Source organism: Hirundo rustica, chromosome 26, assembly GCF_015227805.2.
Source record: "Hirundo rustica isolate bHirRus1 chromosome 26, bHirRus1.pri.v3, whole genome shotgun sequence".
Taxonomy (NCBI): domain Eukaryota; kingdom Metazoa; phylum Chordata; class Aves; order Passeriformes; family Hirundinidae; genus Hirundo; species Hirundo rustica.
Genome location: NC_053475.1, coordinates 4303244 through 4327825, shown reverse-complemented (window position 1 = coordinate 4327825; position 24582 = coordinate 4303244). Strand labels below are relative to the sequence as shown.

The 24582-nt window shown below is 58.7% G+C and overlaps 1 protein-coding gene across 8 annotated transcripts in view; it reads right to left on the bottom strand.

Moving 5' to 3' along the window:
* Positions 1 to 292: 292 nt before the first annotated feature.
* Positions 293 to 24582, bottom strand: part of TCF3 (transcription factor 3) — an 84079-nt gene continuing 59789 nt past the window's right edge. For 2 of the 8 annotated variants that reach the window (XM_040086905.2, XM_040086906.2), the window contains exons 9-20: positions 19600 to 19702; positions 18923 to 19062; positions 18656 to 18782; positions 17747 to 17805; positions 17005 to 17083; positions 15564 to 15637; positions 14785 to 14988; positions 13270 to 13393; positions 12382 to 12544; positions 11256 to 11494; positions 7477 to 7621; positions 293 to 6576 (exon numbers count right to left, since the gene is read on the bottom strand). In XM_040086905.2, coding sequence (XP_039942839.1) covers positions 7479 to 7621; positions 11256 to 11494; positions 12382 to 12544; positions 13270 to 13393; positions 14785 to 14988; positions 15564 to 15637; positions 17005 to 17083; positions 17747 to 17805; positions 18656 to 18782; positions 18923 to 19062; positions 19600 to 19702 — 1455 coding nt within the window. In that variant the 3' untranslated portion in view covers positions 293 to 6576; positions 7477 to 7478. Of the gene's footprint in view, positions 6577 to 7476; positions 7622 to 8282; positions 8510 to 11255; positions 11495 to 12381; positions 12545 to 13269; positions 13394 to 14784; positions 14989 to 15563; positions 15638 to 17004; positions 17084 to 17746; positions 17806 to 18655; positions 18783 to 18922; positions 19063 to 19599; positions 19703 to 24582 lie in introns of those variants that run through there. The other 6 variants (XM_040086908.2, XM_040086910.2, XM_040086909.2 and 3 more) reach the window with 6 other exon arrangements.

Genomic DNA, 24582 nt, shown 5'->3' with positions numbered 1-24582 from the left:
CTTAATGATTCTGATTTGATGAATTTCTTCCATCACCTGTCTGTGCTGGGCTCCTGGATGGGCTATGGGCATTTAACTGGATTTCCCACTTGTGGGTGCTCCCCAGGAGCAGAGGTTAGGAAACAACAGTGAAGCAGGGGGCAGGATCCACACTCAGAGCAAGTGTCTGAAAACCTCTCTGGTGTTTTCTTTCATTTTTTGATTTTTAGTACAAGGCAGAGCCTTTATTCCAACTTTTAATTCCTAGGGATACAATATCTGAAGGACACACATGGGGATAAAAAAAGTAATATTGTTATAAAATGTCACATTTATTGCTACATTACTGTTATATACAGGACAGTTCTCAAAATCTACTTTAAAAAAGTTAGGATTATTTAAAAATTCCAAATAATCCAGCCAGCTGTTTTGACACTTGTATAAAATTATTTAAAAAAATGAAAACAATTCATATCTTGAGGCACTCAGAAACACAATTTCATCCCCCAATTGTGATTCATTTCAAAGAGCAATGCATTTCCCACCCCCAAATACTTTATTTTATTTTTTTTTTTTTTTGCTGGGTTAGGCATATATATATATATATTTACTATATATATAGTTCAAAACTATAATGTGTATCTGATTTAAGAACAAGGATTTCAGCCACTTAAGTACATCTGGATTTACAGGTAGGCAGCATAAACATCAAAAGCAAGGACAATTTTTTATTTTAAAGGCCAAAAACCAAAAAACAACCCGAAACTTTCTACAGGGTTAAAAATAAACAACTTCCGCAGGCATCTCCCGTCTGCTCTCCCACCCCCCCATTCCTACAAAAATATAGAGAAAGAACATCCCAGGAATGCTTTGTTTCCCCAGAGAGCTGGAGCCCTCCACACCCAACGGGTCATTCCCACGCGCGGGGTTGGGATCCTCCCTGTCCTGCCTCACCAGTGCCTCTTTCCCCTCTCCCGGCAAGGGAGCGGTGCCTGGTGCGCGGCTCCCCGCGGCTCCTTCCCTCCCGAGTGCCTCCATGTGTCACCCGCCGGGTCCCAGTGATTTGGGAAGACGTGGTCCCGGGAAAGGGGATTCATGGCGTCCCCAGCTCGCTGCCTCCAGGAGCTCCACGGCTCCCCCGGGCACAGCCCAGGGGTGTAGGGCACGGGGATGCTCTTTGGCAAAAGGCCTTGGTGCCAGCACCCCCCCTTGGGAAGCAGAAACCCCTCTGCAGCCACGCTGAGCTGAGGCGTCCCGGGCTGAGTGCTACAGCCTCGCCCTCCACCACGGAGGGGCTTGGCTGGGCCAGGTGGGAGTGGAGAGCCCTGAGGAGCAGGAGGGGTACAAAACCAGGGGAACAGAGATACCAGTGTGGAGAGCCACGACAGGACTGCCCTTGGCCCTCAGCTGGGCTGCAGATGGACACACAAGGTTTGGCAGAAGGTCGCGTGGAGCCTGCACCACCCTCCTAAGGAGAGCTCACCTCCCCGTGGGAGTCCTGCAGGCCAAGGCACAGCAGTGCTGGCTCCCCAAAAGGGCTGAATTGTCCTGGAAATCAAAGTACAGAGCACCAGGGCCTCTGACACCTGCCCCAAGGGCAGGGAGAGGCAGCTGTGCTGTGGGACATCGGCAGCACCCAGCTCCCAGCTCTCCTGCCGGCACCCCAGCCGATGGGCAGCTGCTGGCAGGGGCTGCCCCTCTGCACAGGGAAACAGCTTTGAGATGCTGGCTGGAGAGACTGGGGAGCATGGGAGGAAGGGAAACACCCGTTCAGGCTTGGGACAGCTGAAGGAGGAGCAGCCCCAGCCAAGCCCGATGCTCAGGTGCTAGAACAGGGCAGTCTGGGAAGCAACACGGTGTAACAGAGCTTCTCCTTTCAGGGGGCTGGGGGGATGAAGGATGCTGGCAGTGCCCCACCAGCTTTGAGCAGAAGGCACAGGAGGGTGAAGGGTGCGTGGACCAGGACCAGGCTTTGCCCCCTCCAATTCAGTGCTCAGTATGAGTGGGGTGTTCCTACAATCTCATCTGTCCTCTCCCAGCTCCAGGGCACAGGTCTCAAAATGCTTTTAGAGCTGCCAGGAATGAAGCCGGACCCTGAGGGCAGCAGGGAGCAGAAACTCAGGAGCAATCAGGGACAAGAGCAGAGAGAACTGGGCTGGGATCTGCAGAGCCCCGAGAGGGGGAAGAGGGATAAGATTTGCATAGGATTTTTAACAGGGCAAAGACTTTGTGCAAGCTCGGGGTACAGAAAACAGGCCTTGCTGCTGCTGGTGTCGGGCAGGAATGGGGGAGCCCAGGGGCCAGGGCTGGCTCTGGGTTAGCCAGCACTGCAGGCAGGGGCTGAAGGTTTGTTCTGGCCCAGCTCCATCCCCAGCTTTGCTTCACCTCCCAAAGCCAGGGATGGAACTAGAGCTGGCCCAGGCTCCCCACTACAGCACAGCAGGGCCTGCAAGAGGAACTCGGGTTCTACTGGTCCCAAAGTTGGCAGCAAAGCTCAAGGGGTGCAGGGGATTGGGGGTTCCAAAGCCTCCTGTTTCTCAAGCCCCCGCAACTGGAACCACCCAGCAAGGGCCCAAAGGCTCTGCTGGCTTCAGTGGGGACACAAAGGACCTTGGAGAGCACTCTGGAATTACAGCCTCCCGAGGAAAGCACAGCTCGATTCCATCCTTCCTGCCAACACACCTCTGTGGGATAGCTGTGAAAGCAGGGGAGCAGAGAGCCCCGAGAGATGCTGGCTGGGGCTGTGAGTAGATCTGATGGGGGTCACGGGCATGGGTCACTGCCAAACACTCGAATTCTGCTCCCTGGGCTGTGAGCAGGAGCAGCCAGACTGCCACCACTGCCTGAGCACCAACACACAAGTGGCTGCAGCTGCTTTGCTCTGGGGAAGAAGCAGGTGAAAAGAGATAAAACAAAAATCCGCAATTACACTGTTCACAGACCGGATTCCAGACACTCTCCAGTACTCTGGCACACACAGCTTGTGTGCAGGGAGGCAGGGGGCTGGCTGAGCGGGGCAAGGGGAGCCCCCTGGGCTGGGGACACAAGAAATGTCCCATGGCAGTGTCCCAGTTCTGCAGCTTGGGGAAAGAGGAACTAGAAGCTGCCCAGAAGGGAAGGCAGCCCCCCTGTCTGACGAAGGAAGCTTTGGGGGGGCTCAGTGACCCCAAAGAGGAGGGCACATGTCCCCAGGGGCAGCCACGCAAGCAAAGGCTGAGAGAGGAAGGAGAAAATGGAATAAATGGCACCGTACAGCACGTCACCCACCCGTGACACCTCTCCTGGCAACACCCCTGCTGTGGGGACACGCAGACAGGCAGAGGAGCAGGTCAGGGATCTGTAAGATCCCAAGTGGGATGGAGCAGAGCTGTGGGCTGGGGAGGGTGCAAACCTGGCCTTCACTGACCACAGCACTTAAAGACAAGAGTTTCATCGCTACAGGGTGACATTTCAGGGCTGGGCTGGTGGTATTTTGGGGACAGCACCTGGCAGTGGCTGTTTTTAGAAAAGCCACTTCCCCTGGCAGGTTGGAGGCACCATGTTCACAATAAGCCAAACACACTGGCAAGACAAGGGAATTATTCCTTGTTGCACTTCTCAATTGTTCCCTCAGCACTTGGAAAGCAGAGATGTCACTGAGGCCAAACTGGGCTGGGACACAAAGCTGTCACCCTGTGCCATCGAGGCAACTCCAGAGACAGCGCTGCCACCCCCTACATTGTGCTTTTGAGATGATCTCTCCAAACCTTGGCTCTGAGGGCTTATGCTCAAGGATCTTCACCCAAGCCTTGCCATGGAAGGAAGTTGGTTGGATTTGCTGTCGAAGTAACATCTTAAACCACCTAAATGCAGCTGAAAAGCCCCATTTCTGTTGCAAGGCCTGGGGATTCAGGGATGGTGAGAAAGGCTCTGGCTCATCAGGATTCCTCCCTGGTCTGCAGGACTTGGAGGGGATGAAGAAGTTCAGCAAACTGGTGAACAACTCATAAATCTTCTCAGATTTCCAATTTTGTTGAATTTATGTTTTTTCTTGACTAGTCCCTTTAAGTCCGGTTGTCCGTGACTGCCACCTCCAACTCTTGGGGCAAAATCAAAGGGTTTGTGAACTTTTAAATATTTTTGCAGAGTTTCAAGCTTTCCAGGGCTGGGACACTGCTCCATCCCTCCTGGCCCTGGGACAGGGCCCAAAGCCCTGAGCAGCCCCAGCACTGTCTCACCAAGGAGCAGGAACTCTCATGGGTGAAACAAAAAGCAGCAGCTGAGCCCTCCAACTTGCACTCCAGAGCATGAATGGGAGTCAAGGCTGTCACCCGTGGAGGAAAACCTCATCCAGCTCCTTGCCCACTGCTTCAGCAGCCAGAAGAACCCAAGGGAGGGAAGTGTCGGAACCTGATGAGCTGATTAGGCTAAAATGTGTCTGTTGACACAGGCAAGAAGAATCTGGGTTACTGGAACCACTGAGCTTTCCTGGCCTTCCCAGGGACAGAGCTGGGGCTGCTGAGGTCTCACCATGCAGAAGGAACAATGGGAGCAGCAAGCTGGGGAGAGCCAGGAGCATCCAAAAGCTTCAGAGTGATGGTTGGATGTCGGGGAGCCCCAGGGCAGGGGCAGCAGGGACAGTCCCACCCTGCCCTGGCACTTGGAGTGGCTCAGCTTGGAGCTGCCACAGGGCTGAGGCCACAGTGCCCAGGTGTGGGTGGGAAATAAGCACTGCCCTGGGCACTTCCAGCAGGGTTTGCTGCAGCACAAAGCACAGCCGTGAGCACGGAGGAGCACCAGGTTATGCCAAAGCCTGGGGTTGCTGGGAAGTGCCACAGGACCTAATCCTGTTTGCCAGTTCCTCCCTTTCCCTGTGCCAAAGCAACACAGCTTCCCCAGGAGCCCAGGCTGGAGCAGCCCAGGGGAGATGGAGCCTGCAGGGGCTGGGGGAGTTCCCCACATCCCCCCAGACCAGCACCCATGTCCCGTGCACCATCCTGCCTGACTGGGCTCTGCAGAGCTGGGAAGAACCAGGCACAAAATGTTTCAGAAGGGGAAGGAGAGGGAAAAAACAAGAGTGAATTCCTGGTGGATGTTTTTCCGTGGCCATTTCCAGACCGGCTGCTGCAGCTCAGCACTGCCCAGCACCTCTTTGTTTGCTCCACAGCTCCCAGAGGGGCTGCCAGGGATCCTCCTCCTGCTGAGCACACCAGAGTGGTCTGGAGTGACTGGGAACCCCTTGGAGTGAAGGGATGGCTGGCCCAGCCTGGCTGCTGGAGCGCTCCTGCTGCCCTCCTTCCCAGTGCCCGGAGAGGAGCCCACGTGCGGGTGACGGTGCCCACTCACATCCCACGGCACAGCGCTGAGCTCAGTTTGCCTCCAAGGACGCCCAGGAGATGTGACAGCAGGTGACAGCGGCGTGCGAAGCCACCCCTCTCCCCGAGCCAGCATTTTGCGTTTCCGATGCAAAATTTCTCCGCTGCAAGAAGGGATCCTGCTGCTGGTCGTGGCTTTGCCATGAGCGAGCCAGGTCGCTGCTCCTTTCCTGCCTCCAGCATCCTCAGGTCTGCAGCTGCCCAGCTTCCTGGCCCTGCATCCCACCGCTGCCGCCGTGCCCCGGCTGCCTCCGCCTCTTCCCAGCGCTCCAGCTTTGTTCAGTTGGTCTTTGTTCAGTGCTGCTCCTGGAGCCGCCTCCGGCAGCTCCGGCATGTGGGAAGAGGCGCTTCCCTCGTGCATCCCTTGCTGCTCTGCTCACCTGGAAGCACCTCAGTCCCTTGGATTTCCTCCACCCTGCTCTCTCCCAGCGCTCCCGATGCTCGGGATCAGCCGTGGGCCTCCGGGAACAAAGCAAAGCTCGCCGAGCAGCGCGGCCACCGCCGGGGGGAGCGGGAGCACCGCTGCCACTCGCTTCGCTGCTCAGCTTCCTTCTCCCACATCAGAAGTGGCCGAAGCAAGGAGATGGTGAAGTCAGCACATGAGTTTGTTTTTTGTCATGGAAGGTACAAGCCAGGCGAGGAAGAACATTCCCTCACTGTGGCTACATTCGCTTTTAGTGGCTTTCTGAGCCGAATCTGAGAATTCCTCTCTTTATATCCAGTCTCTCTTAATACAATTTTAATATTCTGGTTGATCCTAAAGATGCAACGTTAACTATAGAAACAGCAGCAGAAAAGCGGAGGGTACAAGACATGTTTTTATACAAAAAAAAAAATTTTTTTCGTTGCTTACAAAACATATGCAAAAGAAGCTAAAAAAACCAAAAGGCATCGCTATTTGTTCTACATAAAAAAATCTCATAACTAATGTTCTTTTTTTTTAAAAAAAGAAATATCAAGCTTAGGCACAATTTTGCTGCTGGCTGCTTGTGAACAAGCCAAGAGAACACGCCACCCCCTCCTAACTGAGTGATATGTATTGACTGTTCTGCACTTTATACTTAAGGCAATTTTTGTTTCCATTTTGTTTCTGACAAAGTGTTTTTTCCACCCCTTACGTCACGCCAGGATCCGTCTGCGTGTGTCAGTATGAGCAGTACTACAGTTTATGGTTCAACAGGGTTGCAGGTCACACTGAGGGTTTTCTTCCTACAGATCTCCGTATCCAGAGGAACAAAAAGATCTACAAATAAAATTTAAAAAAAAAAAAAAAAAAAAAAAGTCTGAAGTGATAGAAACCCAAATGAGAATAAAACTGTGCTCCTTGCACAAGGGGCCCCAGGGCTCCTGCTGCACTTGTCCCCGCAGGGCTGGGCAGGGCTGGGCAGGGCTGGAGCTGAGCTTTGCCTTTGTTTGGCTCAGGCCATCCCCAGGCAGCCCTGGGGCAGGGACACCGAGGAACTGTGTCCTCTCCACGCACTCCATGGCAGCAGCTCCTGATCTACCACTCCTGGAGCTGCTCAATCCCCCCACCACCTCTGCACCGCTCAGATGCTCCAAGGTTCCCTTAAAATTGGGAACAGCCCATGGGAGCCTGTTCCTGCCCCAGCCTCACCAGGGGTTTTTCACCTTCCCTGACTCTCTTGGCATTTCTGGGACCTGCCCATTCCCTTTCATAGAGCCACAAGGAAAAGGAATTGCTCTTTCCAACTGGGTCAGGACTGGGAGGTGCAGAGCAGAGCTGAGCCCACCCAGAGAGCTCCAACCCCCCCATCCCAGCCATGGGCCCTCTCCTGTGGGCCAGGGGCTTTGGGTGTCCACGGGGCACACAGAGAATCATGGAATGGGTTGGGCTGGAAGAGACTTAAAGTTCATCTTATTCCACCTCCTGTCATGCCCAGGGACACCTTCCCATTGTCCCAGGCTGCTCCAAGCCCCTCCCAGGCCTGGCCTTGGGCACTGCCAGGGACTCAGGGGCAGCCACAGCTGCTCTGGGCACCCTGTGCCAGGCCTTGCACACGTGCAAGTCATCGATTTCAGGGGAATGAAGCAGGGACACGGCTGGTGCTGACCAGCCAGAGCAGAGCGTGGGCACAGGGCTGGACCCACACCGGGATGTGGGATCAAAGGAGGGGAGCGGTACCTTTACATGTGTCCGACAGGGTTGTGACCGTCTCCTAGACCAGGATGTGAAGCTGACAGTGTCATCTGGGGGTCTCCTACCACTCCGGACACTTTCTCCTCTTCCCGACGCTTCAAGCAGGCCGCTTTTGGGTTCAGATTGCGCTCTGTGCCCAAAACAGCAAGGGAGGGGAGCAACCTCAGTCTGGGCAACAGTGTCACCCCTGGCAGCAGCATCCCAGAGGGACAGCGGGGACAGTGCCAGGCAGGCACTGTGAGGAGAGGAGCTCCGTGCAGCGCTCGCTGCTGCCCGCAGTCCCTGCAGGAACCTGCCGGGCCTCACTTAAACATGGGATCATGGAGTGCTTTGGGTTGGAAGGAACGTTAAAGCCCATCTTGTTCCAACCCCCTGCCACGGGCAGCAACACCTCCCACTGTCCCAGGCTGCTCCAAGCCCCGTCCAACCTGGCCTTGGGCACTGCCAGGGATCCAGGGGCAGCCACAGCTGCTCTGGGCACCCTGTGCCAGGGCATCTCAATGTGCTTGTTACAGGAACCCCCAAGTGTCTCAGCCAGCACTCAGAGTTGAGGACTGAATTTTCCAAAGCTGCTTAATGGGATCCAGGTGCCAAATTATATTTAAGCATGAGCGGAGAGAGAGATGAGCCTCAATCCACCCCGAGCTGGGGAGTGCTCAGCACCCAGAGGTGCTGCTGGCGCTGCAAACACACACCTCACACCGAAAGCACGAGTCAGGACAGAGAAGCACGAGCATGCAGAGACAGGGGGAGAGACAGGCCCCAAAATGCACCTGCCGGTGGTACCATACCTCGTACTTGCTGCTCCAGGCCCAGAATGACCTGCACCGCTTGCTGTAGGATGATCAGTTTGGTCTGTGCTTTGTCCGTTTTTAAGTGCATCTGGCACATGCGTCCCAGTTCTTTAAAGGCCTCGTTAATGTCCCGCACACGCACCCTTTCCCTGGCGTTATTGGCCATTCTCCTCTCCCGGTCCCTCAGATCTTTGTCCTCCAGTGACAAGGCCTCGTCTGTACTGCTGGGTTCATAGCACCACAGGGGTTAGTCAGGGGGTGCCACCGAGGGGGGCTCTACGTTGCCGTGCTGGAAGTGCTGCGGGTGTCCACTGCAAATGGCCCAATCGGCCTCGCTTTGCCAAGCCAATTCCTGCGGGTGCTTTCCAGAGCAGCCCAGGCTGTGTCACCTCTGCGAGCCCAGGGAAGGTGCTGCCAGCACAGGGCCAGGTGCCCGGGGGGCTGGAGGGGCCACTGGGGGCAAGGGTGGGCAGTGATGCAGCATCACCCACCGACATCTTCTACCCGCTGCAAAATTTTGCCCTCCTGTTTGTTTTCAACCAAAAACTCAAAGACTGGGGGAGGGTCTCTGCCAAAAACCATCAGGTTTGTCTCCCAAGGAAAGATTTTGGCAGGAAGCAAATCCTTCTTTGTAAGATTTCCTTCCCAAATTCCACCTGCAGCTCCCAGTGCTGGTGTTTGGAGCCGTGGTGCTGCAGCAGCAGCCTGGCACCCTCTGAGGGGCCAGGGCAGCACTGGGAGCAGGAGCCAGGGTGGCTCTGAGGATCAGACCCAGCTGCAGACACTGAATCCCGATCCTTTTCCACACAGCCTGCCAGAAGGGGTGATTTTCTTTGTCACACACAGCCAGAAGCTCTGGGAGAGGCCCCACTGCTGACAGCACCCCAGGGATGCCTGACACAGGGATGGGGGAAGCAAAGTCGTGCTGGCAGCACCTTGAGCCGTGGGTTGCCCATCCCCTGGAAAGCCCCAATTTCAGCCCAGACGACCTTCTCCCCCAGAGCAAAACGTGTGCAGGAAGACCTAGCTGAGGAGGGTCCTTGGGTGAGCCCTGACACTGGGACAGCCTGGGAGCCACATGGGGAGGAGCCTTTAGCGAAGAGGGGCCGCAGGGTCAGAGCCTCCAGCCAGTGCACGGCCGTGGGAAGGGGGAGCAGGGGCTCTGCCTGTGTGGGACAGAGGGCTGCCCACTGTCCCTGTGTGTCCCCTCCTCGCTGCCCCAGCTGGCACTGCCACCTTCTCCCCACGCAGCCAGGACAGGTGGGGGACGGGGCCATGCTGGCACCTGTGTCCCCCACGCAGGATCCCAAATCCTTCCTGCAGCACAGGCTGCTGGCTGCAGGTCCTTGCTGGTGGCCAGTCCTGGCTGGTGACTCCCCTGGCAGGGACAAGGCTTGGATGTCACACCTGGGGGCAGGACAGAGCCGTGTCCCCACCACCAGCACGTGCCACTGGCAGCTTGCACCGTGTGAGGATTTGGCTGCTTTGTGCCCCTGGGGGTCACCAACCAGCCTAAAACTCCCCATCCTCCTCCTCTCCCTTCCTGCAGCTGCCGTGGCAGTGGGAGGATCCTGGCAGCCCCCCTGGGCACACAGGGACCTGATGGCCCCGTGCCCACGGCAGTGCTGCCAGAGGGGGTGTGACAGAGGGATTCTCTCCTGGAATGCAGCACAAACCCACAGAGGGGACGCTGCCTGTCTGCACTAACTGCTGAGGGAGGCTGCAGGGCTCAGCCACCTCCCTGGCTGCCTCCAGGAAGGGTTTAAAAAGGGACAAGCGTGGGAGACCAAAGTGAACATGGTGCCAACTCTGCCTAAGCCCTGCCCCACCCTCGGTCCTGCCTGGGATCCTTGAGCAGCAAGTACAAGGTAGAGTGGGACCACCGAGAGGTCACGGCTGGGGCATGTCTGTAGGAGATTGGAAAGAACAGAACCAAAAAATAAAAACTTGAAATTAAAAAAAAAAAATCAAAAGGAAGGGGAAATTAAAAAAGAAGACAGGAAAAAATATACATGTTATGAAAGGCAAAAAATTACAAACTGAAGAGAGGCACAAAGGACTCCAACATCAAGGCACAGCAAGGCCAGCAGAGAGGAGCACAGCCAGGCACAGCCCCCGACGCGTGTTACGACAGCTCTGCAGAGAGAAAGGGGTTATCCTGCCCGAGGAAGGGGTTATCCTGCCCGAGAAAGGGGTTATCCTGCCCGAGAAAGGAGTTATCCTGCCTGGCACCCCGCACTGCGGGCAGAGCAGGAGCGGAGCATGCACTGCGGGATGCGGGACGAAGCAGCCACCCCTCGCTGCCCTCCCTGCGATGGGTGCGCACACGCTGCGTGGAAGGGAGCGAGGGTGCCCTGAGGGTGTCCCATGAGGGGCAGAGCCTGCGGGCACCCGCTGGCAGCTCCAGGCTCAGAATGCACGGCGCTCCCGGGCTGTGTCGGACACCAGCCGGTGCAGGCAGCGAGCGCTGCCCAGCCCGGGCATCCTGCTGCCCTCACACAGCTCCCCTGGCCCCGAGGCTTTGCCAGGCGTCACACCGCAGGGACAGGAGCACAGAGCCCCATCAGGCACAGAGCAGACAGGAACGGGCTCTGTGCTCACAGCAGCTCTTGGAGACGGCAGAGCTGGACCCCTCCGGGAGATTTTCTAGTGGGGTTTCTGTCACTTTGCTGGCCAAGCACTGAGCGCTCCTGGCTGCGGGGAAGCAGGGCGGCACAGGCGTCCCCACAGGGACCGGCATGCAGCACACGCAGTGGCAGCGGGGGGCAAAGGAGAGAACAGCAGGGATGGATGCAAAAAAGGCAAAAAAATAAAAATAAAAAAGGACACTGACAGCCTTGGGTTGGTCCCCAAGGCCACAGGGGAGAGAGACAGTGCGAGGCACCACAGCACGTCACAGGAGACAGACAGACAGACAGCCCCGTGCCGATCAGATACGTAAAATATCACCACTCCGGGACCCTCACTGACCTCTAACTTGTTGCTCCAGGTTCAGTATGACTGATACGGCCTGGTGTAGGATTAGCAGTTTGGTCTGCGGTTTTTCGCTGTTTAGGTGCAGTTGGCACATGCGTCCGAGCTCTTTAAAGGCCTCGTTGATGTCACGAACCCGCAGGCGCTCACGGGCATTATTGGCGACCCTCCTTTCTCTCTCTCTCTCGGCTTTTTGCTCTGGGGGAAGAAGATCGTCCTCCTCATCCTCATCTTGACTAATGGTTTAAAATAAGAACGAGACAGGGACATTCCTCGTGTGCACTCTCAGCACTGGTCAACTCACAGACAAGAAACACACGGTGACGCACCAGGATGCCGAGCCCCCCGTGTGCCCCGCCGGGACCTGCTGGCTGCACAGGGACACACAGGGGCTTCAGGGAGAAGCAGTTAAGGCTCTTCTTCTGCCTCTTTTTTGTTTTGTTTTGTTTTTAAACAAAGAAAGAAACCACAATGTGATTAAGGCCTGAGCTTGTTGCTGGAAGAGTGCAGGGTGGCCCAGACAAAGCGAAGGCCAGCACTGGAATCCCCAGCTGGAATTTGGGGAGGTGCAGCCCTCTGCCTCGAGGGCAGGAGTAGGGCTGGTGCTGCCTCTCCAGGCACCATCACCCTGGTGAGGTCTCCAAGCTGGTGGAAAGGCAGCAGAGCAGCCAACAAGCTGGAGGACTCTACCTGAGCCACTGCCACTCCTCTGGCTGGATGTGACAGAGGATACAGGAGCCCAAAGCAGAGAGCAGAGACGCCCCAAGGCAGGGCAGGGGTTGAACCGTGTCTGACTGGGGCTGAGCACTTGCTCCTTCCCGGCACGGCCCCAGTGCCCACACAGGCAGGTGGGGGATAAGGTGCAATCCCTCTGCTTTAGGAGCATGAGGACACCCTGAGGCCACAGGAGCCAGCAGGAGGGTGGCAGGGACCCTTCCCCCTGGGGCAGGAGCCCAGGCTGTGTGACACCACACCAGGCTCCGGGTGGGCAGGGGCTGGGGGGTCTGTGCTGCAGGATGGCCACAGGCCAAACCGGGCCAAGCCCAGCGCCTGGCGGGTCCTGGCAGCCAGACCCCAGCCCGAACACCCCTGGCCTGGGAACAGAGAAAGTGAAGGGAGAGACCTGTTCAAAGAGCACCTTGTTCTGTTCCGGGAGGGTTTCAGCTCCTTCTTCTCCTCTTCTGAGTTATCTGCCACTGACGTGTTCTCTTCATCCTCCTTCTCTTCCCTCTTTATTTCGCTCGTTCCTGAGGAGACGCTGCTCCGCCCCAGCCCCCCGGACAAGCCTGCAGAGAGAGCAGAGCCACATGCAGAGCTCGAGGGGCCTGACCCACACAGGAGGCTGGGGTCCTGCTCCTGCAGCGGCATCCCAAACTCATCCTGCATTGCTGCTCCACACTCAGGGAAGATGGGAGGTGCTGACTCTGCCCTGCTGACGCTTCCCGTTCGTTCTCCCTCTTACTTCCCAGACCCTCCAGTTTGGGAACCCAACTTACACAGCAGAACGCTGTGAACTGTGCACCCACACCTAGCAGGATGGGAAAATACAGGTCAAATCATGGGATATTGGGCAGGAATTGTTGGCTGTGAGGGTGGGGAGGCCGTGGCACAGGGTGCCCAGAGAAGCTGTGGCTGCCCCTGGTTCCCTGGAAGTATCCAAGGCCAGGCTGGACAGGGCTTGGAGCAGCCTGGATAGTGGAAGGTGTCTCTGCCATGGGAGGGGGTGGTAGTGAATGAACTTTGAGGTCCCTTCCAAGCCAGACCATTCTGGGACTCTGTGAAACCTCTGGAAAAGGCTCCAAGTAGAAACCGCCCTGTGAATGCTGCAAGGAAGCACCAGCCTTGCAGAGACATCCATCTCCTCCCAGGCTGCTGCTGCACAGGCCTGGACCCCGGCCCCACAGTGACCCCCCACACTCCCCAGCAGGTGAGCCCTGGCACAGGGGAGCCCTGGCACAGGGGAGCCCTGGCACAGGGGAGCCCATCCTGCACCCCTGCAGAGCTGCCTTACCACTGTATGTGTCCTGCTGCCTGCTGAGGTCCGGGAGTGAGCTGGGCTGGGATGGAAGTGTGACGTGGTTGTGGAGCAAGCTGGAGTTGCTGGACAGCCCATCTTCGGGGTGGCCTCCTCCCACCTGCAGCACAAGGAGCAGAGAGAGCTGCAGGGGGGATGTGTCACGGCCAGTGGGCAGTGGGGACACTCACCTGGGCGGTCACCCAAGGACAGCCCCGGGGCTCCATGGACCGGGCTGGGGCACAGCCCTGTGCTCCCCTCACACTCCACCTGAACCCCGGAATGCTCCAGCACCAGCTGGGGCCGTGCTGGGGACACTGCAGCTCCCTGCTGTGAGCAGGAGCTGGACCCAGCCCAGAGCCCCTGTCACTGCTGTCCCCTGCCCTGAGGAAAGCCCCTCTGTGCCTGGTGCGAGGCCAGCACAGCAGGGAGGACACGTCCTGTGTCCACTGAGCACCGCTGTTTATGTCACCTCCCCAGTGCCACCGGAGCAAGGGACATCCCAGAAACATGAACTTGGCTCCAAACGGGCTGGAGGCAAAGAGTGAGGGCCCCTTGTGAGCCCAGGGCCCCGAGGCTGTGCCACACAGGCTGGGACAGGACAGAGCCAGCCCCGCTGGCTCCCCATGGCAGCAGCCTGCAGAGGACACGTCTCATCCCCAGAAGCCAGGGAGCCTGGAAGGGGATCACTGCTGGTTCTCTGGAGACTGTGTCACTGTTTGCTGCAGCAGGCAAGCAGCTCTGCCAAAAATGTGCTGCTGTGGTCACCAGCCTCTAGACAAAGGGGGGACCCAGGTGACCCTGCATGGGATCCCAGCATCCACGTGCCCAGGGCACCCTGGATCCATCACAGTCCCTGGAGCTGGACCCAGCCCTCACACAGCAGCACTCCCCACGTGCACAGAGGGACATGGTGCCTGCCCAAACCATTCAGAGCAGGGAGTTCCTGGTGACACCTGGCACTCCTGTACCCACTGGATCCCTCTTCTCCTCCCTGCATATCCCAGGGATGCCCTGAAGTTGTTTTGAGGGATTTCCAATCATGCTGCAGGGAAAGAAGAGCAGCTCTCTCACCACCTCTGCCTGCCACGAGAAGGGGCACAAGGGAAGGGCACAAAGAGCTCGTGCCAAGGGAGGACTCAATGTCCCCAGAGCAGCTGTGGCTGCCCCTGGATGCCTGGAAGTGTCCAAGGCCAGGCTGGACTGGCTTGGAGCACCCTGGGATAGTGGCAGGTGTCCCTGCCTGTGGCAGGAGGTGGAACAAGATGAACTTTGAGGTCCCTCCAACCCAAACCACGCTGGGATTCTGTGACTCAACTCCCCCTTGCAGGAACATGGGCAGTGACTTCTGTGCATGTCACCCCTTCAACACTGCCAACACCTGACCCAAGCCGGACCACACTGAGCTATTCTTACACCAAAGGCAACGTCCCCCTGCGTGCCAGGGCACACCACACACCACACGTGTCTCCAGCACGTCCCTGCCAGCTGCCACAACGCTCCCACACTCACCAGACTCGGGTGCCTGCTCCCCAGGGCCATGACCGAGGCGGGGAAGGCCTGGCCCAGGCTGCCCACGGCGGCACTGTGTGGTGGTGCTGAGCCCAGCAGCCCGTGCATGTCCCCGTGGTTGCTGGGCATGGCAGAGGTCTGGCCCACGGCGTGGTTCCTCAGCACATGGATGGCTTCATCCAACCTGTCTTCCATTTTGTTTTGCTGGAAGGGCAGGACAGAGACAGGTCTGTGTTAAGTGCCCCATCCCTGCAAGTGTCTGAGGTTGGATGGGGCTTGGAGCACCCTGGTGTAGCAGAAGGTATCTCTGCCCATGGCAGGGGGTGGAACTTAGGAGCTTTAAGATCCCTTCCAACCCAAACTTTCCCATGATTCCAATCCAATTCCACGACTGCAATCCCATAAAGCCAGCAGCCCCCTGCTGCTCTGCACTACAGAATGGCAGGTGGCAATCCTGGACTCAGGTGCTGCAGGGCAGGGATGAGGAGAAATAACCCCCCATCCAGAGGCATTCCCCGCAGGCACGACGGGTCACAGGAGTGCAACTGCTCAGGGCAGGGAGGCAGAAACCTGCCAGGAATCCCTTGGCCTGGGCCAGGGGGAGGCTGCCAGGGGACACCAGGTCAGGGATGCAGCACTCGGCTCTGCTCAGCTGCTGCCACCCAAATATCCATCCCTGACCAACCAGCCGATTCCAGGCGTCACCCAAAAACCCTCCACCACCAAGCCCTGAGGGATGAGAGAGAAAAGGAGAAGCTGGAATTTTCGGTGCCACTCACCAAAGTGTGGAGGCTCCCTTCGTAGCTGGGAGATAAGGCACCCGCTCCGCCCGCCCGCGGCCACTGCGACGAGCCTGGGGACAAACGCAGAGCTGGGGACCGGCCCTGGACCGGCTGCCACTAGATGGGGCTGGAAGCTGGGACACGGCACCGGCCACGCACAGCACGGCACGGCACAGCACGGCTCGGCACGGCTCGGCTTGGCACGGCTCGGCACGGCTCGGCACGGCTCGGCACGGCTCGGCACGGCTCGGCTTGGCACGGCTCGGCACGGCTCAGCTCGGCACGGCTCGGCACGGCTCGGCACGGCACAGCCCGGCACGGCTCGGCACGGCACGGCTCGGCTCGGCACAGCACGGCTCGGCACGGCTCGGCACGGCTCAGCACGGCTCGGCACAGCACGGCTCGGCACGGCTCGGCACGGCCCGGCACAGCACAGCTCGGCACGGCACGGCTCGGCACAGCACGGCTTGGCACAGCATGGCTCGGCACGGCTCGGCACGGCTCGGCACAGCTCAGCACGGCTCGGCTCGGCACGGCTCGGCACAGCACGGCTCGGCACAGCACGGCTCGGCACAGCTCGGCACGGCTTGGCACAGCACGGCTCGGCACAGCATGGCTCGGCACGGCACAGCTCGGCTCGGCACAGCACGGCTCGGCACAGCTCGGCACGGCTCGGCACAGCACGGCTCGGCACGGCTCGCCAAGGCTCGGCACGGCACAGCTCGGCACGGCTCGGGCCACACCAGCACCATCCGGCACTGCACCAGACACTGCGGCACCACACAGCACTGCATGGGTCACTGCTGCACTGCATGGGCCACCAGGGCACTGCATGGGCCACCGCAGCACTGCATGGGCCACCAGGGCACTGCATGGGTCACTGCAGCACTGCATGGGCCACTGCAGCACTGCACAGGACACTGCGGCACCACACGGCACTGCCTGGGCCACCATGGCACTGCTTGGGCCACCACAGAGCTGTGTGGCACCGCGTGGGCACTGCGGCACTGTGTGGCACTACGAGCTCTGCTCTGGCTCAGCCCTTCAGACCTCGGGAGGTGCCCAAACGTCCCTGGCCTCAGTGACTCGCTGTGACCTCGGGGCCAGGTTACGCTGCACCCCAGGCACAGGGGGCCCGGGCACCAGCTCTGCTGGGCACACCGGCACCCCTGTCCTGCCCGAGGGGACCAGCAAGGGGCTTCCAGCAGGTGCTGAACATGGGTTTCAACCACTTGGCTGCTTCCCAGCTCCCACTGTGCTTCTCCCACGGGAGGCAAATCCAGCCACAGCCTCTCTGAGATGGGATGCTCAGGGTCAGGGTCAGGAGGGGCAGGAGAAGGTCCTGGGGTTGCCGCCAGCCCTGGGCTGAGGGTTTGGGGCTGACCTGGGAGCTCCCCACAGCAAACCCGACCCCCTCACCCTTTACATCGTCACTCACCTGCGAGGCCCTGCGGGGACCCGACCGGGGTGGAGGGGTTGGAGGAGAAGTTATTGCTAGAGTGGTCGGGGGAGTAAATCTGCAGGGACACAAGGGGGACGGTCAGCAGTGCCACCCCGAGCTAGCTGCCCCCTCCCCGTGGCACCCACCACCTGCTGGCACCTCCCTTCCCAAATCCACAGCCAGCACAAAGCCCGAGCCCAGTTCCTCCCAGTTCCCCCATTAACCCCGGGGTCTCTCTGTGCCCACTGTCACCACCCCTGAGTGCAGCCTCTGCTCTTCCCGTCCCCTCTCAGGAGGAAGCAGGAGCTGTCAGGAATTGCTGCAGGGTGCACTGTCAGCACCCCTCTGCCACCGTGAGGCAACTCTCTGGTCACCCAGTGAGACCAGTGCCCTCCAGTTTGAACCAGCACACACAGAGCAAGAACTACTGGGACCTGCAAGTCCTGCACGAGGTCTGTGTAGGGTGGTCTTGGCAAAGCAGAACCAGTCTGGGAGGGCACAGAGCAGGAAATGGGGCTGCAGGACCACCATAACCTGCAGTGCCTCCGTTTCCCTCAGTTTCCCCATCCACCAAAAGGTGCCAGGACTGAGATGACAGCACATGGAGAGGGGAAAACCCTCCCTCAGAGGCTGCTGTGGATTTGGGGTGCGTTCTCCAATGTGTCCATGTTCCCTGCTGGGTAGAGGGTCCCTGCAGCAGCAGGACCAGGAGCGGGTCAGGACTACCCCAAACTCTTACCGAGGCCAGAGCCTTCCCAAGCGCGTCTCCGGAGCTGCCGGCTGTGGTTCCTCTGTTACCTGCCAAGAGAGGACACAGATGCCACTGCCAAGGCCCCAGAAGCACACAGTACCCTACAAGAGCTTTTTTGGGGTCACCTGCTCTGGGGTGGAAATTTTCTGCTTTTAGTGCTTTGCTTGAAAATCAAATGTTTGCCCAGCTCGGAGCAGCTCGGACGTGGGGCATCTTCCCCTGAAAGCCATCAAGGGGCTGCAGGGACATCTTGCCAAGCTCTGGGCTGGAGGTGCAGTGCCACCAGCAGCAATCAGACATCTCTGCTGCAGCACAGCCAATGCCATGGGCATCTCAACCCCAACAACCACCAACGCACTGCATGATCCCGGAGGCCTCTTCCAACCTTAATGGTTCATTCTATGAATTCCAAACTTGCTTCTCCATAGAAAACCAAGGTTTTTTTCTACAAATCTGTGTCAGGATCCTCATTTCCCAGGGAGCACGAGCTCATTTCAGTAACAGGTTTTGTAACAGGTTCAGCAGGGTCAGTAATTAAAGCACTTGGCGGTTAACGTGGCATCCAAACCCAGCACCAATATTCCCATTCTGGATCTCGGGGAGCAACTTCACACAGGTGCAAATCCATCCCACAACCCATCTAAGCCACAGCACCTCCAGGAGATCATGCCAGAGCTCCTGGGCTCCTCCCAGACCCACCCCACGAGGTGTAAACCCTCAGACCAGCACCCAAGAGCCTCGGGGTGCCTCTTCCCCAGGCAGGGACTCCGGACACAGGTGACGCACGAGGTACCAAAGGTGTCTGGGTGCGTTGGATGTGTCAGGCGTGCCTTGGTTCTCCAGGTGAGCCTGTGCCTGGCCACGCAGTGAGGAGGTCACGCTGGTGACCGGCCATACCCATCATGTTGTCCGTGCCGCTGATCGGGGGGGTGTGACTGGACACTCCGTACGCCGTGGAGGCCGAGGAGAAGCCGGACACGGAGGGGAGGCCACCGTTCACCTCTCCTGAATGCAGCTGGTAGTTCTGGTGGGGAGGGAGAGAGGGGTGAGAGGGAGCCTGGAAAAGCTGTGGGGTTCGGCAGCTGGGGCAGGACCCGGGTGGTCTGAGCCCACAGCCAGGGGAGAAGGTGACAGGGAGGTGACACAGCCACGGGGACACGTTACCATGCGTTCGTGCTGATGTAAACTGTTGAAGCCACTGGACTGTGGGAGTGGGGACGAGGAGCTGCCCAGCATGGCTCCGTAACTCGACTGGCTCATGGCACCCGGGGAACTCCACAGGTCTGGAGAGTTATGGAGTCCATCTGCAGGGAGGCAGGGACAGTGGCAGGCCCCGGCCCCGTGGTGGGGACAGGTCAGCCCTGGCTGAGGGGCTGGGACTGTCCCCACCCACCCTGCCTCTGCTGAGCATCACCCACTGAGAAAATCAGGACAAACTCTCTGGGACAGGGACAGGAGCCCAGCAAGGGCTGGAGCTGTGCCAGGCCTTGGGATGGAGCTCAGGGAAAGGTTCTTCCCCCCGAGGGTGCTGGGCACTGCCCAGGCTCCCCAGGGAATGGTCCCAGCCCCGAGGCTGCCAGAGCTGCAGGAGCGTTTGGACAGCGCTCTCAGGGGTGCTCAGGGTGGGATTGTTGGGGTGTCTGTGCAGGGACAGGGGCTGGATTCATGATCCTGTGGGTCCCTTCCAGCTCAGGATATTCGATGATTTTGGGGCTGCATTATGTCTCATGCACTCCTGCCCTGAGCTCTCTCCAGATGTGCAATCCCTCCCATGGGCCATAACGGGCAAAGCTGCCCCTGCTCTGCCTGGCTTGTGGATCACAGGGCTGGGAATAACTCACCTGTCATATAAAAGGCTCCAGGATATACAGTGCTGGGAGGTTTCGAGGGAGTATATCCAGCTGGATCCCTGCTGTAGTCATCACCTGAGTTGGATGGATACACCTGTGGGGCAGCAAAGGGGTTGAAGAGAAGGGCTTGGTCAGTCCACAGCCCCACATCCTCACCTTGGCTGCCCCCAACGCTGCACAGCTCAAACTTCAAACCTCAAACTTCAGCAGTGTTTGACCACCTCTCCCATGGCAACACAGCAGCAAGTGCTTCACTCAGCTGACCTTTGAAGGGCTGGAGGGACAGGACACAGGGAATGGCTCCCAGTGCCAGAGGGCAGGGCTGGATGGGAGATTGGGCAGGAATTGTTGGCTGTGAGGGTGTTGAGGCCCTGGCACAGGGTGCCCAGAGCAGCTGTGGCTGCCCCTGGATCCCTGGCAGTGCCCAAGGCCAGGCTGGACAGGGCTTGGAGCAGCCTGGGACAGTGGGAGGTGTCACTGCCATGGCAGGGGTGGAGCTGGATAAGCTTTAAGGTCTCTTCCAACCCAAACCATCTGACGGGTCCAGGAGCTTTGCTTTGATTCATCCTGCAGCAGATCTGGGGGAAAACTGAAGCAGCTCATCAAAAGTCCTCAAAGGACACAGCCCTACGTGGAGCAGGGCAGGGGACAGGGCACAGATGACAGAGCAGAGGGCACAGGGGACAGGGCACAGGGATCCTCTCTGTTCCTGCCACCCTCCTTGGTCCCCAGAACCTGCCCAGCTCCAGCAGAAGTTTCGACTCTGCTCCAGTTCCGTTTTCCATGGTTATAACTTTTTCTGGGTAACCACAAAAGCCACCACTGCTGCAGTGACCCCACACTGGGGGGATGGGCTGGGTGGTGGCAGCGGGCACCCGTGTGGCCTCGGACCCCCCTGTGCCAACCCTGCCCTGTGCCAGGCTCCTGAGCACAGCCCCCACTCAAAGCCCACAGGGAAACCAGGCTGAGGGGAAACTGAGGCACAGGGGGCTGAGCAGCCCCTCACAGCCATTGTCACAGGGGAGGGGACAACTCTCAGCAGCCCTCACACAGCTTTTGGGTCAGATTTCTGCAGCACTGCTCAGCTGTGTGATTTAACAGCACATTAAGCAGAAGAAAAAGCTTTTCCTTCCCTTCTAAATTAACCAAACCCATCCTAGAAAGCCCTGACTGAAAATCAGCTTCTGCCAGGACAAAACCAGACTTTTCTTTTTTTGAAGCAGAAATTCAACACGCAAAGAAACAGAAATGGCATTCAAAGAAACTGAAATAGCATTCAGATGATGTGAGAACTTTTGTCACAGCTTATTTTCATCCCCTTTGATTCATTCTGAAACCGATAATCTTTTTTTTTTTAAATCCAGCCGAAAGCAGAGGTGGGGCAGGGGCCGGGCTCTGCCTGGCACACACAGTTCTCTTTGGGAAGGAAACTTGCCTGAGTTTCTTTTTCCCCACAGCCAGCTGCTCCCTTCCAGCCCTCGTGCTCACCAGCAAAAAAGGGACAAAATTGATGGTGGGGAATAAAAGACACAATCAGAGAATCCTTAAGGTTGGAAGAGACCTTTAAGATCAAGGCCAACCATAAAAGCAGCCCCACCATGGTCACCACTAACCCAGGTCCTCAAGTGCCACATCCACATGATTTTTGAACAATTCCAAGATGGTGACTCCACCACGGCCCTGGACAGGCTGTGCCAGGCTTCTTTTCCTTTCTAAAAACAACCCCAAAGCCCCCCAGAAATCCAACAAGGGTCAATGGAGCTGGGGAAGGGGCTGGAGCCCCAGGAGGGGCTGAGGGAGCTGGAAAGGGGCTCAGCCTGGAGAAAAGGAGGCTCAGGGGGCCCTTGTGGCTCTGCACAGCTCCTGACAGGAGGGGACAGCCAGGGGGGTCGGGCTCTGCTCCCAGGAAACAGGGACAGGAGGAGAGGGAACGGCCTCAGCCTGGGCCAGGGGAGGTTTAGGTTGGATACTGGGAACATTTCTTCACTGAAAGTCTGGTCAGGCATTGGAAGAGACTGCACAGGGCAGTGCTGGAGTCACCATCCCTGGAAGTGTTCAAACAACGTGTGAATGTGGCACTTGGGGACATGGGTCAGCAGTGGCCTTGGCAGTGCTGGGGAACAGTTGGACTCTGTGACCTTTAGAGGGCTTTTCCAACCTTAATGACTCTGTGATTCTACTGAGAACTCGTAAAATAAAGACAAAAAAAAAAAAAGAGAGAGGGGGAAGGGCAAATCCTGACAGGCACTGGCAGCTGCCCTTTGTCCCTTGCTCAAAAAAGAGAATTCCAGGCGCTGGTCCCCAGGATGCTGCCGGGTGCTGTGGGGAGAGGGGCCGCGCGTGGGCTGGGGGGGATGGGGGAGGCAGTGCAGATCGGGAACCCAGCAAATTGACTTTTCCTATAATTTGATTAAATAGCGGGAGCCGGGACAGGGAATGGAGCGCAGCACGTCTGAGAGCCCCGCGCCATCTGGCAGGGGCTGGCTCGGGGCCAGGCGCCCGGCAGCTGCACCAACAGCCAAGCCAGGAACCCACGGAGAAAACAACGGGGATAAAATGGCAGGGACGGAGCGACCAGGGCTGCGGAGCAGGCTGGAGGCAGAGCAGGGGGATGTTCACCTCGCTGCGTGTCCACCCCGCCCCACCACCCCCGAACATCTCCTGCTGGATCCTGGGAGGCCAAGCCTCACCACAATCCTGGCCCTGACCCCTGCTAATTTTTCTTTTTGCTGCCCAGCACAGAGGAGGCTGTGAAAAGCCAATTCCATCCTTCTGTGCATGGGCTGAGCGCGGAGCGCGGAGTGGGGAGCCAGGAGTGGGGAGCCAGGAGGGGGGAGCTGGGAGCAGGGAGCCCTAGGAACAGGGAGCCAGGAGTGGGGAGCCAGGAGCGGGGAGCAGGGAGCGGGGAGCGGGGAGCCCTAGGAACAGGGAGCCAGGAGCAGGGAGCCAGGAGCGGGGAGCAGGAAGCGGGGAGCAGGGAGCGGGGAGCTGGGAGTGGGGAGTGGGGAGCCAGGAGCTAGGAGGGGGGAGCCCTAGGAACAGGGAGCCCTAAGCACAGGGAGCCAGGAGCGGGGAGTGGGGAGCCGGGAGCAGAGAGCCGGGAGAAGGGAGCCAGGAGTGGGGAGCTGGGAGCGGGGGAGCAGGGAGCTGGGAGTGGGGAGCTGGGAGCGGGGAGCTGGGAGCGGGGAGCTGGGAGCAGAGAGCCAGGAGCAGGGAGCCGGGAGCCGGGAGCTGGGAGTGGGGATCAGGGAGCTGGAAGTGGAGAGCCAGGAGTGGGGAGCCGGGAGCAGAGAGCCGGGAGCAGAGAGCCGTGTGCGGGCACGGCAGCGGGGCCGGGGCAGCCGGGCTCTGCAGGCAGCTGTAAATCAGGGCCAGGCCCCGTTCCCCAGCCCGTGGCCCCAGCCCTCACGCCGGCGGCCTCGGGGACCTCCAGGTGAGGTCATTTCCTCCGGTTAAAATCTGCCAGCGCGGCGAGAGCCGCTCGAAAAGCCCCAGCGCTGGGATTCGCAGCGCTTTGTGGTCTTGGGTTGTTTTTCCCTCCCTGTTTTTCTTGCTTAAATGCAGGAGCTGGGGTGGGACTTTGGGCAGACTGAGGCTAAACAGAGCGGTGACCAGACTGGGAATGCACAGCCTGAAACAGCTCCCAGGCACTGAACTCAGTGTGGCAACAAAATCCTGCAGGAACCAACTTGCACAAAATCCCTCCCCGGGTTCCTCTGGCACCGCAGCCGATGTGGGGCCGCATCCAGCCCTGGATCCTGTGCCCAGACACAGCAGCCCGTGGCCAGGAGCTCCAGAGCTGCAGGGAGGCTCCAAGGGGCTCCATGCCCTGAGGGCAGCCCCAAGCCAGCACCTACTGCGCAGAATCCCAGAATGGTTTGGGTTCAAAGGGACCTCAAAGCCCTTCCAGCTCCAACCCCTGCCATGGCAGGGACACCTTCCACTGTCCCAGGCTGCTCCAAGCCCTGCCCAACCTGGCCTGGGACGCTGCCAGGGATCCAGGGGCAGCCACAGCTGCTCTGGGCACCCTGTGCCAGGGCCTCCCCACCCTCACAGCCAACAATTCCTTCACAATATCCTAGGTAACCCTGCCCCTTGACTCCTGGAGCCCCTCCAGGCCCTGCCAGGGGCTCGGAGCTCTCCCTGGAGCCTTCTCCTCTCCAGCTGAGCACCCCCAGCTCTCCCAGCCTGGCCGCAGAGCAGAGGGGCTCCAGCCCTTGCAGCAGCTTTTATCTCCTCGGGATAAAAGCACTGAGCCCAAAGGTCCCGGGCTCCCAGCACTGGCACCTCTGTGCCCGTCCCTGCCTGGCACCACTGCTCACACCCCCTGCGCCCCTCACGCTGCCGGTGCCTCTCGGTGCCTTTGGCATCACTCCCCGTTCACCCACCCACCCTCAACTCCTGCCGCCGCTGACCTCGGCGAGTTTTCAAAGCAGCTCGGGAATTACAGATTAAAGCACTTCATTTTAATAAGATGCTGATTAACCTATTTATTTTGCACGGGGTCCAGCGATAACGCGGGGCGGGCTCCTGCATGGGCGAGTCAGACAAGAAAGCGCCTTTGATGCGCTGCCTTTGAGGCCACTCCTGCTCCACACTTCTCCTGCCGCCTAGGCACGGATCTGGCTCCCCAGGTGTGGAAGTTCAAAAATAAACCAGGAAGCCGGAGCTCCCAGCACAGGGAGGGTGAGGGAAAGAGGCAGAACCAGCCCGTGCTCTGAAAATTGGAGCTTTGGCATCAATGGGCAGCTGAGGCAACATCCAGAGAGGGACATTTAGGTTGGATGTTGGGGAAAAATTCTTCCTTATGAGGGTGGGGAGGCCCTGGCACAGGGTGCCCAGAGCAGCTGTGGCTGCCCCTGGATCCCCAGAGGGGGCTTGGAGCAGCCTGGGACAGTGGAAGGTGTCCTGCCATGGCAGAGGTGGCACTGGATGAACTTTAATGTCCTTTCCAACCCAAACCGTTCCATGATC